A 16365-nucleotide genomic window follows, 5' to 3' on the forward strand; every position below is an offset into this window, starting at 1 on the left:
GGAGCAGTGGGCAGTCATCTTGTATCCGGATGCTCCCAACAAGGGGAATCAGAGCACGGTACCCTGCGATGCGACTGTAAAACCTGGTAGCCTGGTGGGTTTCCATCAAGGAGAACTTGGGTGTTTAGTTACAGCAGACGAGAAAGCTGATGTTTCTAATCACTTCAAGGGGCTTGCAACAAACTTTGTGGAACACACAGGATGGCACTTTCTTGACAGAGCATTCAGAGAAGCAGTATGATTTTTTTTTTTAACTCTGTTCTGGTATCTGGAACTTGAGGCTCAGGCTTTTGAGGAAGTACAACTCATGTCAGCTATGATTTTTTTTTTTGAACTTAAAGAAAAAGAATCAGTAGGTGGCCTATAGGGAGCAAAAATAAATAGTGCATAAGGGTTTGAATCAGTTCACCTCTCCCATGGACTGTGTTGGTTCTGTCCTTTCTTGGTCTTGTGCTGGGAGAATTGAAGTTGTGTTTTGACTTACCAAAGGTACGGTTACGTTATTCACTGTCTTTAACTGAATTTTATAGATTTTGTAAGGATTTTGCTGTTTGGAGAACTTGCTATTGAGAATATATCTGCAAGTGTTACTTTGCTAAAGGAAATTCCAAGCCATTGCTAACGATGATTCTCTGCAGAAGCTGATAATTTTCTACAGAATAACTTTGACACTATAAAATTTTATTGGGTGACGGGAGCTAAGTAGTTATGTTATGCAAAAAACAAAAATGACTAGCTTGCGTTATTTTAAGGCTCGATGCTGTACTACTTGTTGAATAAATGTTCATGCATTAGTCCTTGACTGCGCTTCTTGCTGTATATGCCTAATTTCTGTGAAAGAACCTGATTCAGTTATGTTTGTGGTTAGGAAGGTACAGCAAAATGAATCAAACTTCAAGGATTTCTAACTTTTTTCTAATATTTGTAACATCTTTTTCTTTATTCTTTTTTTCTTCACCTACCAGTTTGTGCCCGTCTTTTCTTTTTTTTTGTCTTTTTCCTTCGGAAGTGATGAACATTTCTCAAGCCAATTTTGGGGGTAGATGAAAGGCCAGATAGTGTCATCATTGTTACTGCATTTTGATGCTTGGATTAGTTTCAGGAAAAAAAAAAGCCAAGGATTTCAAGTGCTGTGGGTGCTGCAGCTCCTTCAGAGCAGCTTTGAAGGATAAGGACCAAAGGACAGCCTCACTCAACACAAGAAGTCTTATGTCTTGTCTGTCAAATAGCCTTGCTCTTCTCGCTTTGCATGTTAGCTTTAGCTAGAAAGGATCAGAAGTAGTACCTCTTACTCGTGTTCAAGTTCTTTTTTGTGGGTGTGCCAGTTCTTCTATTGTTTAATTATTTTAAAAAAGGGGACATTTGGTCTGTCTTTGTGCTTTTTTTCTTTTCTTTCCCCAGTAAGTTCTGGTTTAATGCAGTTTATTTGTACAGTTTGTGGGACTTTCTCAGTTTTTCCAGACATGTCTCCTGCTTAAGGGGGAGGCTGTCAAAGTGCTCAAGAACAAAATGAATGCAGAAAGGGCAATTTTCCTTTCCCCTCTCTTGCTCAGGTCAGTTCCCAGGTGGTTTTTATTAGTTGCTTGCCCTTATTGTCAAAATCAGGTATTTTTCTGGTTGAGTACACTCTCATTACACATTTCAAATTCTCAGTTTAAAAACACAGGTTTAAGAGACTGTTTATTTGCACACAAGTGGCATGATGTAAATAACGTGTTTTAGATAAACCTCTCTTTCTAACTCCTCTTTGGAGTTTCTAGCTATAACTGGCTTTTGTTATACTATTTTCTGAAAGCTTGAAAAGAACTAATTTCCCAACCAATTTTGAAATTTGTGTCCGGAAAATATATTCTGTCAACGTGGCAGAGAACAGTGTGTATCCCTGTTAGTGAACTGGTTTTGTGAGCAGGAGAGTTTCTCAGTTACATGTACGCATTCTTGGAGAAACAAAGCAGCAGTGGTCTCTTTGCAACGTTTTGCTGCAACAACATTCTTGTTAAATGTTGCCATTAAAAAAAGGGACTTTTTTAATACATGCCCTTTTGGGAGAGGAGATGTAAAATCCAGATGTAATGATGAAAGACCCTGTAAATTTTCACGGGAAAACCCCACCACATATTTGCCTTTCAGATTATCCCTATGTTCTGCTCCTTGCATTTTTGCTGATTCTGAGTTCCAGCTCTGTGGTTGGTTTTGCCTATTCGAAGGCGCACAGAGTCTGAGCATGAAACATTTAATGTTGGGAAGCATGAGGCTTTTTTGTAGCAACACTGCAAAAAAAAACAAGCCACCTGTTTTTTGCTTTGTATTAGGGTGGTTTTTGGGGGGTAGTTTTGGTCAAGTGTAGTGTGTATTTCCTGCTCAGTCCAGCAACTACAATATTTTGGAAAGATGAACCGTGTCTGCAGATACGTTATTAAACAAGTATCATTTCTGTACAATAGCATGTTAGATTTTTCTATGCTAACTTTTAAGCATAAGTACTGACCAGTGATCTTAATCCAGGGAAAAAATGCTGAGGTCTCCACAGATTTTAATCACATTTGTTGTTCTGACATTGTTAATGATTCATGCCTGTTTTTAGTTACAACTTGTTATTTAGTTAGCTGAAATAGTAACCTGCATCATTTAATGAAGTGTTGATCTGCTTTGGAAACAGAGTCATGGTTCCGTAGTTTAGCTAATTACACAAAACAAAAAAGATCATTTTTATAGAAGTGACTTGAAGTGACTTGTAAATTCTAGCTCCCCTGTAAAGTGAAAAAATAACTTTCTACTTTTGTTTTTTTAACTTAGAGAAACCAAACCAAAAATCGTCGCTGTAGCATTTCAGTGCTATAGAAAGCGTGTTGAGAGAGGCTTTGTCACAGCTCTGACACTGCTCCCAAGATGGTGTTAGCAGGGGTCCATACCTGAATTTCTTTACCTGAATTTGCTTGTAAAAACAGATGGGGCTGTGCTTGTATCTAGATGGGCATTTCCCAAAACTTAAGTTCTGTTTGTGATAAAACCCAGGTGATTTATGTATGCATACCTTAGAATTGACCCAAGTGCATCCTGCCAGGCAATCAGGCTTTAATCTGAAACTGGAAATTGCAGTGAGCATTTTCTGAGCTGGTTTTGCAGCTCTGAATCTGAGTGCCTGCTTTCCTGAGGGAGTATGCTAAGGAAATGCTGTCACTTGTTGTCCAAACACATCTGCTGTAGCTGGACAGCTAAAATAGGTACTTGGGGTGTTCTTCGGTGGAACTTAATGAGGTTTTTTGAGATACTTTTTTTTCTCGATTGCGAAATGCCTCAAGCTAATATTTCAGGTTGCATCTTGAATCATCTTCGACATTAGCATGTGTAAATTCATAAGTTTCTTTGGGGGGGGGGGAATACATTTATGAATCTAAAATTTGTGCTAAAACAATCCCACAACCAACACCACCAAAAAAAGTTGTATTCTTCTGAATCCTGAATGTAGCATGAACAATATTTCGGTAACTGTCAAACTAAATTAAATGTTGCCCTAAAAGGGGAAATACAGGGGTTTAAGATCTTAGCAACAATTTTAATTGCTTATGTGCAACACACCATGCAAATAATAAATGAATTAGCCCTGTGCTCAGCTATTTTTACTTCTTTCTCGTTGCTATTAAAATTCTCGTACAAACTGTTAGCAATCCATGGGATAGTTTGTAGTTCAGCAAATTCTTTTCTTCAAGATAATTTGTTCCTGACAGTCGGCGTATTTGTATTTCTACTGCTTTTTGTTCTTAAACAAAAAAAAAAAAGTGTGAAAGGCTGCATTTAGAAATCTATTTTATTTTTTTTCTGAGCATAACAGTCTAGATTGAGACTCAGCAAGCATAGCGGTTTGAATATTTCTGTTTTGCTTAAGGAACTGACCTTTGTCATAGCTGATGAAATAGGGTTGCTCTATTTCATTTTTGAATGTTAAGAATTTCTGGAAAGAAAGATTCTAAAAACTAATGTCTGGGATGGCTTTCTTGCATTTTGTCTGTTTGTTATGGTGTGTGTAGCTAACACAGAGGAAAGAGGAAAGTTAAGAAGTTGAAAAGGGCTTTTTGCAGAGAATACTTCATGCCCTACCATAGGCTGATCATTCCCAGTCTTACAAGCCTCTTCCCAGGTTCCGTATCCAGCCAGAAGCTACAAGAGAAATACCTTCATGTGCACGATGAGGATGAGGAAGAGCCGAGCCATCGGAGCAGGCTGCAGGTGGAGAGGTGGTGGTGTGTGAGGTGTCCTGCACCCACCGCCCTGCAGTCCCTCATCAGCATCTGTGCATGAGCTGCTGAGGGCCTGCGGTGACTTGGGTGCCACCCTTGAGGGACCTACGGGCTGTATTCATCGTGAAAGCCACAGCTCGGTCATCCACGTAGGGCTCTTTAGGAAAGAGTCGTGTTTTGTCAGGAAGTATCACTTCCTTTGCGTTTTTACAGAACGGTGTGAAGTCTGAACTCGAACAGAACCTCGGTTTTGTAGGGTGGAAACCGTTTCAAGATGTAGCTTTCCAAGTAACCTGAAAACGTTTTCATTTTGTGTTTGAAGGCACGATAATCATACACTTTGAAGTGTGATAGATGTAAGGATTGATATAAATTTGTTGGCTTTTATGAGCTCTTCCAGTTTGTAGTGATGCGTCTGTAGTTCTCAGATTAAAAGCACCAAAAAGTGTTGTTTTCCTGGTGACTTTAAATGGGATTTTTTTTCCTCTGTTTCCATTCACTGTTTTGGCCCCAGGGCTCTGTCACAGGGGTTCTGTTTCAAAAGGAACCGATGTTGACACTTGCTGTAAACTCCATTCTTGACTTGGTTATTTTTCGTTAGTTTCTTTTAGTTATTGATCACTCGTGTTTTAAGTCTGAAGCCTTGTATGGAGATGTCAGCTTCTACTGCAACTTTGGATGTTCTCGAGCAATTTAGCTCCTAAATTGGAACTGTTCTTTTTCCCTAAATAAATAGCTAAGGATTTTAGTGTATATGTTCTATTGCAAAACTTCAGATAGTGTTTTTTTTGCCTTTCATCAGCTGCTGCTTCCCTCCTGCCCTGCTCCCTTTCTGAAGCCCTCTGATCAGGATGCTCACGCGAGAGTCACGGTGTCTGGGGAGGGCAGGCTGACTCAACAGCCATGCCAAATTGGTATGGCAAGACCACAGCCTTTTATTTACAAAAACGTCTGTGTATTCCTTTGAGACTTCTGTTAAAGGAAAAAGATGAACGTATGATTTCCTCTTTGACTAGGTAGTCTCCTTTTACTCAGCAGCATCCAGAGGTGGTGGTGGTGTGAGAAGCTGAAACGATGAGGTTAGTCTTAACCCATTTAACACCTTTCGTACTCAGAGTAAATGTTTACAGCTGTTTCTTTTTTAGTGGTCAGTGTTTCATATGTGAAGTCACCGGGGAGGCTGCTGTTTAAATATTTCAAAGCCGGGTATGATTCAGGGGAAGGATCGGGACTGGAGCATACGTAAGTGGCTCGTGTGAGCGGTTATGAATGGGCAGCCGTGTGACGAGGCAGAGGGTGATTCAGGACCCAGTGGCTTCTGAAAGAATGCCTTTTGCTCCAGCCTGCTGGGAAAATGAAAACAGAAGGGAGGGAACGGCACCACTTGGCTGGGGACTGGTGTTTCCTGGGGGGGGGGGGTGAAGTCCGTCCCGGCAGTGGTACAGCTGTTGCAGTGTGCTGATTCATTAGTCAGTGGGTGGTGAGAACCGAGTGCTGTCTGGGGGAGGAAATGGCTGGGGTGCTTTAGGGAGAAGGAACATTTTCTGTAACTGCAGGATGTATGGATGGAGTGTTCAGATAGTGTATCTGCATCGCATCAGTTAAATACCCGGGTGTTGTGAGATAAGGATTTACTAGAGGACAAAAATAGGATGTGAAACTGAGGTTTTACGTCTTGTGCTCAACTCAACTGTTCTCAATGACGAGAAAAAAAGCTGTTTGCCTGCTTCACTTTATTCAAATCAAGTTTGGCTTTTACAGTATGAACGAGTGGTGTTACTTGAGCCAAGTCCCTGCTTTTTTTTTCTTGGAACAGCAAAGTTAACTCTCAGTTGCAGTTGGAGGAGAAGGTTACTAATTCAAATTCAGGTGAAGAAAAATAACGTAGAACATTTCAAAGAGCACGAAATGGAAGGTGAGATGCTGCATGTTGAAAGTGTGGCGCAGAGGTCTGCTGGTGAGTTGAGAAAGCATAAGCACAGCTCAGCTACATTGAGCCTAGCGGATTTGTGCAGCATCTTCCCAAGTTCGTGTGGGTTTGTGGTGTTGCTCGTCCTCGAGCCAGGTAATCTGCCCTGAGATAAGCGTGTCTACTCCTCCTGGCTTTTTGGGCAGCAAACAGTGTTTGAACGCTGAGAGCCAACCTGTTTCCAACATCAAAGTAACACGTCTGCTTTTCTTTTTTTTTAAAAGTAAAATCTAATGCCATGGTGGTTTATAGTGGGAGTTGTAAGTGGAAAATGTAGCTTGAAGTGAAATGAAATTTTTGTGTAACAGCCACCTGAACAAAAATTCAGCTGCTTTAAGCTACTAAAAAGTGCGGATTTCAATATGTGACAATTTACCTAGGTCTCCAAATCTAGCATTCTGAGTCTTACAAGCCTGGCTTCGAAATGCTCTTATTGAAAGTACCAGATGGGTCGGGAATGGTTTATAAGATTACATAAATGCAGTTAATCTGGGGTTAGTAACAAAGCCTTGAAAGAGTTATTCTAGCAAAGTCATCCTTTTATCTGGTTTTAATCCAAGTTTTATAGTTCAGTAATATTAAGGGGGGAATCAGGGTCTTTATAGGAATCAGGTGGCTTTTTTCCTTTGCCATCTTGCTGTGGTTGTCATCAGGCAATTTTCAGAACCGAGCTCTGAAAGTTCTTAAAAGATAACTTTGTGCTGGATTTTGAAGTGTGCTAACATCACGCGATCATAGACAAGGGCAGTAATTTATTAATGTTCTGTTAAGTTTGGAAATGGAGGGGGAACCATCATGGCTTTATCTGAAACGAAGGAAATGTGTGGTTAAACGGTTTTGGCTTCAGTCTTAGGTGGTTTCCATTCCCCAGAAAGAAGAGAGGGGGGAAAGGAGTCTAAATTCCTTTCTCTACAATAAAGGAAAAAAGCGCCAGTTTGTTTTATTATGTGTTGTAATGAGAGAGTTCATGCGCAGGCACATGCAGCTTTCAGTGTGAATTACACTAAATTTGAATGATTATATGGTAACTTCCAACTCAAATGGCTTGCTAAGAAATTCACCCTGTCAGAAGTGAAAAACATTCATTATCTGGGTTTTGATGCTAGTAGAAACGAAGACCTGCTGAAACCAGTGGTGTAAAGCTTTAAGGGCTCTGATTGAGGAGCAAGGGCAGGGTACCTTATGCTTTATCTCGAAAGGTCAGGCTGCTTGCCTGTGGCCGGCGAACTGCTTTATCAGCTGCTGCTCGGTGTGCCTCGAGCAGATAGCAGGCATCAGGAATCACATCCCTTCTGTCAGCTCCCTCCCCTTGTGCCCCCTTGACTTCTGAAAACTTCCAGCAGTGCTTGGGCTTCAGGTGATGCTCAAGGTACTGGCTTTGAGGCACTGAGCCCTCACAGCTGTGCCTGAGCTACCTCTGCTTGCACTGAGTTACCCAAAGCTTGCATGGACTGCACAGGCAGCTGCAGGGTAATTGGACAATGCTGTTGAAACATGGCAGGCAGTAACAGCCTGATATTCCTAGTCAAAGAAACAAGCAAACAAACAAACAAAAAAAATCCCTTCTGGGCAACTTGCAGAGCTAAATGTTGTCATTTCTGGGAATTTTGATGTAATTTTTTGATTTCCCTGGTTTCTGCTGCTTTGGGCCAAAAGTTTGGGGAAGGTAAGTGAAAGGTAAACCCTAAACAGAGATCAGCAATTTTTTTTGTAAAAACAAGCAGTGTTAGAGTGCAGGTTGTCAGGTCTGTAAAGACCTGTAGCTGGGTTTATGGTGCTTTTTTCTTGCTGAATTGTTCTGCGTTCTTAGAAGAGGATGGCTCTCGATTTTAGTGGCCCCTCTATCTTTGTCTTCCACTTCTAAACCAATTAAACGCATCACTTAAATGACGTGCGTACCATCATTGTATTTCTTGTGGGATGAATGAGCCAAGACTGTGCTGAAAGGGAGCGATGTTGTATCTAGCATGTACGAAATGATTAATCTTGAAAGGAGGGCTGCAGGAGGTGGTTTCCTGGCAGTCCACGTCTTACTCATGCTGGTTCTGCCTCCCCAGCTCCCAGGGCCTCGGCTGGCAGGTCCTTGTGCTGCCCTGCAGCAGGGATAGGTGGGACAGCTGGACTGAGAGCACAGGGACAGAAAACCAATGCATATTCTTTGTGGAGAGCCTGTAGGAGGAGCTGATACGAAGATGATGTGCTTGAAGTCACCTTCGTTTCTTTGTTATTGTGCTGCTACTGCACATCGTACTAATTAAAACATCTAGAGTGTTCCATACTGAAGTGTGGCGAGTGGTAAAAAATTAAGCTCAGTGAACAAATGTGCATTTTATTTGGTGAATAATGTCACTTGTTTGCCATTTGGATTCGTGTTATTTGTCTGTTGCTTTTCTTCTTCCTTTCATGTCGTTAAGTGCTTAATTTTACCTGGACAGCCTCTGCAGGAGGAAGGCAGGCTTCCCGTCCCGCTGCACCTCCTGCATCTCCTGGCCTGTCCTTTTTCTGCTCGAGTGCCCTTAGCTGCTGAGCGTGGAGCTGAGCGGGCAGGCACAGCCGGGGTGCTTTGAAGTGCACCGTAGCACTAAACATCAATTACAGTCTGCTGATGAAGGTTTGCCAGAGGATGAATTCAGAGCGATTAGAGGAGACACTGTGTGAAATTTCCCCTGGTGAGCGGGGCTGCTCCTGAAGACTGGCGTTTTGAATGTCTCGGCAGCCTTACATCTGGAACGGGTGCTGGCCTGCGCGTGGGGTTTGCCTCCCTGGCAATTCAGCATAGACAAACTTCTGTTCTGCAAGTGGTTTGGCTTGCCAAGTAGGGTGAAATAACTACTAGAGGATGACTTTTTTTTCTTCATGACTTGGGTAATTTTGCTGCGTGAGGTTTTTTTTTAAGACAGGTCTCATTAACTGTAGGGTGTCAGACTTGTTTAGTGCTGTGTTTGCTTTTTGTTCAGTTTCTTTGTGGAGATTAATCTTGGCCTTTAGAAGGGGGAAATGCTTCTGTTTTAAATCACTTATCTAGCTGTAGGGCCTTAAGCTCGTGTGTAATTCCTTGCTGCAATTCCTTGCTGCTGTTCGAGGCACAGATTGATGCAGGAGATGGGTTTTGATCATCTGGTGTTGCTTCTTTTGAAAAGACTTTCACAAATGCTAAAAAAGACAAGGGACGACTTTATTGTCAGCATTGTGTGTATGTGTAATGTATTTTGCTACATTCTGGTTTGTGAACTGAGGAGGACTGAAACTGGTGCTTGTTCTTTGTTGAAAGAACTCACGTACAGGGTAAAATGCAGCGCTTTTGGGGAGGAGGGAAATGTTAATTTAACCATTTAAATGCTCTGTGAAGGATCTTCCAGTCTGGCAGCATGCCACTTTCCCCGTGATGCAATGGTAAGCTGACAAGAAAAACAGTTACTTTAACTGAAAGTGGTAATAGAGTTCTAACCAAATCCTTGTGCACGCCAGTTTATAAAATGAGAACACGGCTCAAACTTATTCCATCGAGTACAGCAGGCAAAAGTTACAGCATTCGCTTGATTAAAACGAGTTCTTGGAAAGGAGGCAGGAGAAGCTGTTAAGTGGAGTCTCATGTTACCAGCTGGCCTGGGTGTTCTTCTAAGAATGCATATAGAAGCTTCCCGCATCGCTATTTTCATTGTGCAGGCATGTGTTTAATGCCTTCAAACTTACAGCGTGTGCTTCGCTTTTATTTCAGGTGTACTTGAAGGCACCTATGATTCTCAATGGTGTCTGTGTAATCTGGAAAGGCTGGATAGACTTACAGAGACTGGATGGTATGGGCTGCCTGGAATTTGACGAAGAGAGAGCACAGGTAAGACAGCGCGCCCGGGCTGCTCTGCCTCAGACACTTCTTCTCCTGGAAGACAACACTCAGTCAGGTAGCAGTCACACGTGGTAATTTGCTTGCTTTCTGCCTTCTCTTTGAGTACAATTCCAAGGAATATTCACAGTACAGAAGTTCAGAAATGTGGTTGTAGCTAAACCAGTGTTTTAATTAGAGTAAAACGTTAGGGGCAGGAATCTTACAGCTGTAGCTTACAGCTTTGTGGAGTGGCTTAGCACTATTACTATGCTACAGAGTAGTAAATCTTAAACTATTGGGAAAGCTATTACTGTAACTTGAAGCAATTTCACTGGCAAGTCTTTTCCAGTTCATTATTTTTTTTTCTGAAGTAGCTTTTTTGTTTTATTACATGGTGTTGTTGTCAGGAGACGAGAACAGGGACTCGGAACGAGTGGGGCAGGGATGAATAGAGCTTTTTCACCTGCTCTCTGTAACAGTGGGAAGCTGCTTTAAGGTATGGCAGCTTTTGAGAAACCTGTTTCCTACCACTGAAGTGACTTTTAGCAGCTGAATCTTTGGACATGCACAAGAAGAAAGCAAACAGAGGAAATAATTTTTTAAGTCTATATAATATATAAAAGCTTCACTTGCACAGCTGTAGGAATCCTTAATTTATGCAGACTTAAGACAGACATTATTTGCTTTTTAAATGAACCTTGGTAACAAAGTTACTTAACTGATATTAAAAGCTGCTGCTCCATTTTGTGTGGCCTTCCACAAAGATCATGATATACCTCAACCTGTCTTTGCACTTGACAGTAAGTTGGATACAACATCAGTTACCAGGCTTGTGACTTAAAATCTGTAGTTTATGGTGAACTCAGTAGTTCGCTTTGTAGTTTGAGAGTTTAGAAGTGTTAGAATTACACAAAAGCATGGCTTAAAGTGCTTCTAAGTACAAATTACCTTTAGTTCCTCTTTGTGCGCACATCCCCTTTCATTCTGATCCATGGGAATACATTTACATAATAAAAATTGTAAGGTAAATAATTGCAGAAACATCTGCACTTGAAGTAGTCTTAGTATTTTCACTTGCAAGCATTAGTTCACATGGCAGAAGAGTTTGGGAGCATGATTTGGATTCCTTCTAGATGGAACTGAACAGAAGGACATCCTTCAGGACCACATCTCATGCACTTTGACCTCTAACGGGTCAGCCTAGGTAGTAAAGTCCAAAGCAAAACCTTTTACAGTGAGCACAGTGTGGATGTCAGGTCCTCACTTCACTTTACAGGTCCTCTCCTGGCGAGCTGCACCATGTTTATTGCAGCTGTCAGCTGTAGCCTTTTCTCTGTGAAGGGAATAATCCAGGCAAAGATGTGTGTGTATGATACGCTCACTCATGACTCCAGTTGAATTATCCTTAGAATAATGATTTTGACATGAACCTGGGTGATGTCAAAATGCTTCTGACCGACTGTGCTTTTGTTGTTTCTTTTTGGGGTTTGTAGCTCTCCCGGGGCTGCTTCTGGCAGTTGTGCACTGGAGCTGCTTTAAATAAGGATGTATTTTCTGTTTCTGCTGTGTGCATCTCGTTCTCAGCTGTCCTCAGGGCTTCCCTTTTAGTCGTTCTGAAGCCACAGTTGGTCACTAATTAATAAATAGGGACCCTGTAATTTCAATTAAATGCAAGGAGGGGGCTCCTCTATTCCAGATGTGCAGAACTGGAGGCCATATTAATTAATTAGTTTCCGTTCAAGAGTTAGAAGTATGTAAATCAGATTTTATGTGGAGATGTGTAGTTGCAAGCTTTGCGGTGCCTTGCCTCTCCCAGACTTCAGAAACCAATTAACGCATTAGTGAGATCATGTTACTGTGACTGTGCCCTGGCTTAAATGCAAGTAGTTTGTGTCAAAACCATGTCTTTCAAATAGTCACAGCCCTGGGTGCTTTCTTCAGGATGTCTAGAGTAGATGGTAGGACTGTTCTCAGATTAGCATGCCACCTTTTGTTAATCTGGGGGAGAAGCTGCAGAACCAAGCTTTCCCTTGAGTGCTGCTATTAGCGATGGCACTCACTTCTTCCAAGGCTGGGTGTCAGCATTTGAGATAGCTACGTTTCTGTTGCAGCAGTGTTTTCTTTAAAAAGAGAGTACCTGCTATAGGCTGTACGGATTAGAACTCCTTTTGATTGTATGGCTTACACAGCAAGGTCAGATGTGGACCCCTGAGGATTGTGCAAGAAAAATCCCACGTTTCTTGGTCCGTGCCTGTCATGTCAGAACTGAGAGCAGACCGACAGGGACGTGTGTTCAGGAGGAGGTAGCGTCACCCTTTTCCAGAACTGGATAGCTCCTGAAAAATGTGGGCACCCTTCCAGCAAGAAAGGGTGGTCAAGTGACCTGCGGGTTGAGTGCTTCTCATCTAATTTCATGACATGTTTTTGCATGCTCTTCGATTATTTTAGTTCCCTGACATGCATGCTTGGTTTCAACTACACTTAAGAATTCCGTATTGTTGTCTTCAGAGAGTATTTGTGCACTGAGCATATGATTTATTTTTTTTTTACATTCCCTCACCAAAAAAAAGCATGCACACTCTCAGATGGCAGTGCTTTCTTGTGTTTCAAGTTCAGGGTGCTGAGCTGGAGGTATTGCACAGGGTATCTGCAGAGATACACTTTCACTCAGTTACAAGTGTGTAATCTATTTTCAATTCGTACTTCTTAGCAGTTAGCAGTTTAAGTGGTTCTTAGCATAACTAGTTAAGGTTATGTTAAGTGCAAGTTAGAGGGGGAAAAAAATACTGAAAATGTAAAAGATGTAAAAACTTCAATTGTTTTCCTACACGTTTCCCCAAGGTTTGCAATGCTAACAATCTTTTACATTCTTTAGTTTCCCTTTTCCTGTATCTGCCATTTGCTTCCTCTCCTAGAACTGTTTTAATACTGCTAGTGGCAATTGATCTAACTGTTGACGTTGATCCCAAAATAACACTGGTGTCAGAACTGGTTCAAGTGCTTCGTGATACGTGGCATAATATCTGTGGTGCCTGTTGTTTTGTCATGTGAGGTCCTACCAGTGTTCATTGCCCCCACCCCTGCCGTTTTTGGGTAAGCTTGCCTTACACAAATCTAATGCTCTTGCATTTTCCTGTCTCTTAGCACTACTTAATAACCAGTACTGGATCAGCTACAATTTTTCCTTGCTGCCACAGTTTTGAAATGATGCTATCCTTCAGCAGGTCAAAAAATACCTCAGGAAGGAAAGCTGCATGCATAATAAAGTACTTCAGTTGAAACGTTTAAGCTAGTGCTCTTTCTATTTAATCCATTCATGTATTCCTGCTAAGCAACCTTACCTTTTGTTACTGGAGGCCCTGATTCACAGCTGCTTTTTGAGGCTTCAGCGGGCTAATGCACATAAAGCTCCACATAGGTGCTTGGGTATCTTCCCCACCTGGGTCTGAAACTTTCCTGAATTTGCTATTTGTCTGGAGCCTCACTAAAAGACTGTTTACGTCCTCAGTACTTTTGTATCTCTTCCGTAATACCACATTCTTGCTATGTAGTTTCTGTAGTTATAAATTATTGTCCTTAGAAAGGCTTTTCCTACTGGACTCTGGTGATTGGTAGGTGGGGATATGGGTAAGTCTCTTGAGTTTATTTTTTTTCTGATTTGGGGCTGTTTTGCTCTGTTCTCACATTGATATGGTTCATGCTTGCATATTCATTTTATTAGTAGATTCACAGCAGGAGCATTTTTACTGAATAAAACTAGTATTTATAGGCTTCATACTACAAAATTTGCTAGGCTGTAGTTACTAGATTTGGGTGACATTTGAAAAAGGGTTGTTAAACTCATGTTGTACGAGATTCTGACACATTTAACTTCTCTCATAACACATCACAAAGACCAGAGCGGATCTTTTTTTTTTTTTTACTTAATGGTGAAGTATCAGAATGTAACTTCTTCCCCTTTCTTAGACTTTAGTAAACCAGTTTTTCAGTTGTCAACACAGTAACACGCTGATTCTTCTCTGAAATTCTAACTTAGTATTTTTTTGGTTACGAACATTTTTTAAAAATATCCTGGCTGAGGCTGTGTTAGCTTCTTATTACGCTTCAAATGATGGTAAAAATGTAGAAATCTTGTACAGAAAAATCCTTTTTTTATTTAAATCTACCTCTCCACCCCCAAAAAAAAGTACTAATGACATTTTATGTAGCTTTGTAAATTAGAAACAAGGCAACTTTTCTGCAGGCATCAGAGACACAAACCTGCCTATTTTATCTCTATCCTTCTGTGTCATTAAGAGCAAACTTTCTGCTGTCTGACATTGGTTGTTACATGTTGCATAAGCATTAAGATATAGCTATAAAGGACTGAATTCTACTTTTAAAAATAGTAGTGTCAAACCTACCTTATGGGCAGCTTTAAATGTTGCCTTTCAGCATAGCTTTCTGGGGAGCTGGCTGTGCAGTTATTGACTGACAGCTGTTTGTATTTAACTGTGTTAGGCCACGAGGGGCACTCATTCACATCACTTCACAAAGTAGCTTCAGGGTACATGATTGTGCCGTTGGCAAAAAAAGCAATTTAACATTCTCTCAGACTAGAGATGTTTTATCTGAAATTAAAAAAAATTATGCACTTAATCCCTTGGCGTACCAAAACTTTGAGTTCTCACAATGTTTTTGTCCTCTCGCAGTCAAGGTTAGGGTTTTTCTTTTTTTTGAAGAGAATTGTAGACTTGAAAATAACATTTGCGTGTATGTGGGAGTGATAAGCAGAGTTAGCACTAATTATAGGTGGAAAGTTATGAGGGAGGAAAGACAATACAGTTTATCACTTACTGTTTTGTTGATCCTTTGAGCATTAATTAAACATATTCCCATGCATAAGCCACTGTTAAAAATAAACAATAGGGTTGCTGTAGGCTTCCTCTGTGTTGTATGTGCATACGTACAAATTAGTGAAAGAATAACTTCTGCTTTGCATTTTGCAGCTAAACCTGAACAATTTAAATGCTATGTAAGGATTATGAAGTATGTTTGTACTGGCACACCTTCAGCAGCTTTCGATAAAATAATAGATTAAATTGGTCTGTAACTTGGGTAATACCTTTTTCTTTTTTTCAAAGGAAGATAATTAAATTGCCATTATGTATGTCATGATGCCAGTGAACTGTCTCAATATACCCGTGAATGCTGTCTTCAAAATGACTTTTATAAGGAGGATAAAATGTATTGCCTCTTTCATATAACTTCTGAGAATTTCTAGCTTTCAGATGATTAAACAGCATTTTAAACTACTGTTGAAAAGCAGTTCTCCTTTGAAAATGCATTTAAGTAGTAGCTGTGTTGCAGCTTTGGTTACATCTGCTATAGTGATGAAGGTAGGTAGTAATTCATTAACCTATACGAGCAATTCCTGAACTCATCTGTGTTCTAGCAGGTTCTGTAGGGGACACTAGTCTTGGCTGCTGTCAAATGATTCCCAATATTCAAACAAAATGTAGTCCGGTGGAAGTTAGGGTTGTTTTTTGTGTCACTCTGTGTCATCTGTTTTGGTAGCAGGAGGATGCATTGGCACAACAAGCCTTTGAAGAAGCTCGGAGAAGAACTCGTGAATTCGAGGATAGAGACAGGTCTCATCGGGAGGAAATGGAGGTGAGGGTTTCACAGCTGCTGTCAGTAACTGGTTAGTACTTTCCCAAAACTTTAGATTGTTTGCATTGATTTGTCTGTGTGTACAATGTTGTGGATTTTGTTGTTCAGTTTTTGTCGTGTAAAAATCGCAAAATGTGTTGCTTTAAACTCTCCTAAGAAGGAGTTCCAAACGTTCAAAGTTGACGAGAAATCTACGATTTCTAACACTCCTTTCTGTAGATGATCTGTGGTGTATTTTTTTTTTTTTGGTGGGTACTTAAGCTGTGAGGCTGTACTTGTTCGCAGAGCTGCCATCTCTCTGTCAAAGGATGCTTTGATGGCAGATACAGGCATCATTTGCCTCCCATGCATTTCCTATGGGTGCAGAAAAGGCCTGGGGAGCTGCTGGCAGATAACTTTGTAGCTAGCTGGCTGTTCCATGTTGCGGAAGACATGACCAATTAACTTAATCAGATATCAGTCAAACTCTAGTTTCCTCTCACTTTGTTCTTACTGGTGGGGGGTCTTACTGCTTTCCTTCCTTTCAGTGGTATAGTTCCCACTACCTTGTGCTTTGCTTCTTTAGGGGCCTGCAGTCTTTTTTTCCCTCAATGAGAGCAGAAATTACTAGGATCTAGAGAAGAGGAGCCAGAAACAGGAATGGAAACCAGCTGCTCTAAGATGTCAGTAAGGCAGGAGCT

At 41.0% G+C, this 16365-nt stretch overlaps 1 protein-coding gene across 4 annotated transcripts in view; it reads left to right on the forward strand.

Annotated features, from left to right (window-relative positions):
- The window catches only part of CBFB (core-binding factor subunit beta), a 42574-nt gene that overhangs the window by 12405 nt on the left and 13804 nt on the right, over positions 1 to 16365 (forward strand). For 2 of the 4 annotated variants that reach the window (XM_035543260.1, XM_035543263.1), the window contains 2 exons: positions 9926 to 10042; positions 15590 to 15716. In XM_035543260.1, coding sequence (XP_035399153.1) covers positions 9926 to 10042; positions 15590 to 15716 — 244 coding nt within the window. The remainder of the gene's footprint in view (positions 1 to 9925; positions 10043 to 15589; positions 15717 to 16365) is intronic. The other 2 variants (XM_035543259.1, XM_035543262.1) reach the window with 1 other exon arrangement.

Source organism: Cygnus atratus, chromosome 12 (assembly GCF_013377495.2).
Source record: "Cygnus atratus isolate AKBS03 ecotype Queensland, Australia chromosome 12, CAtr_DNAZoo_HiC_assembly, whole genome shotgun sequence".
In the NCBI taxonomy this organism is placed as follows: Eukaryota; Metazoa; Chordata; class Aves; order Anseriformes; family Anatidae; genus Cygnus; species Cygnus atratus.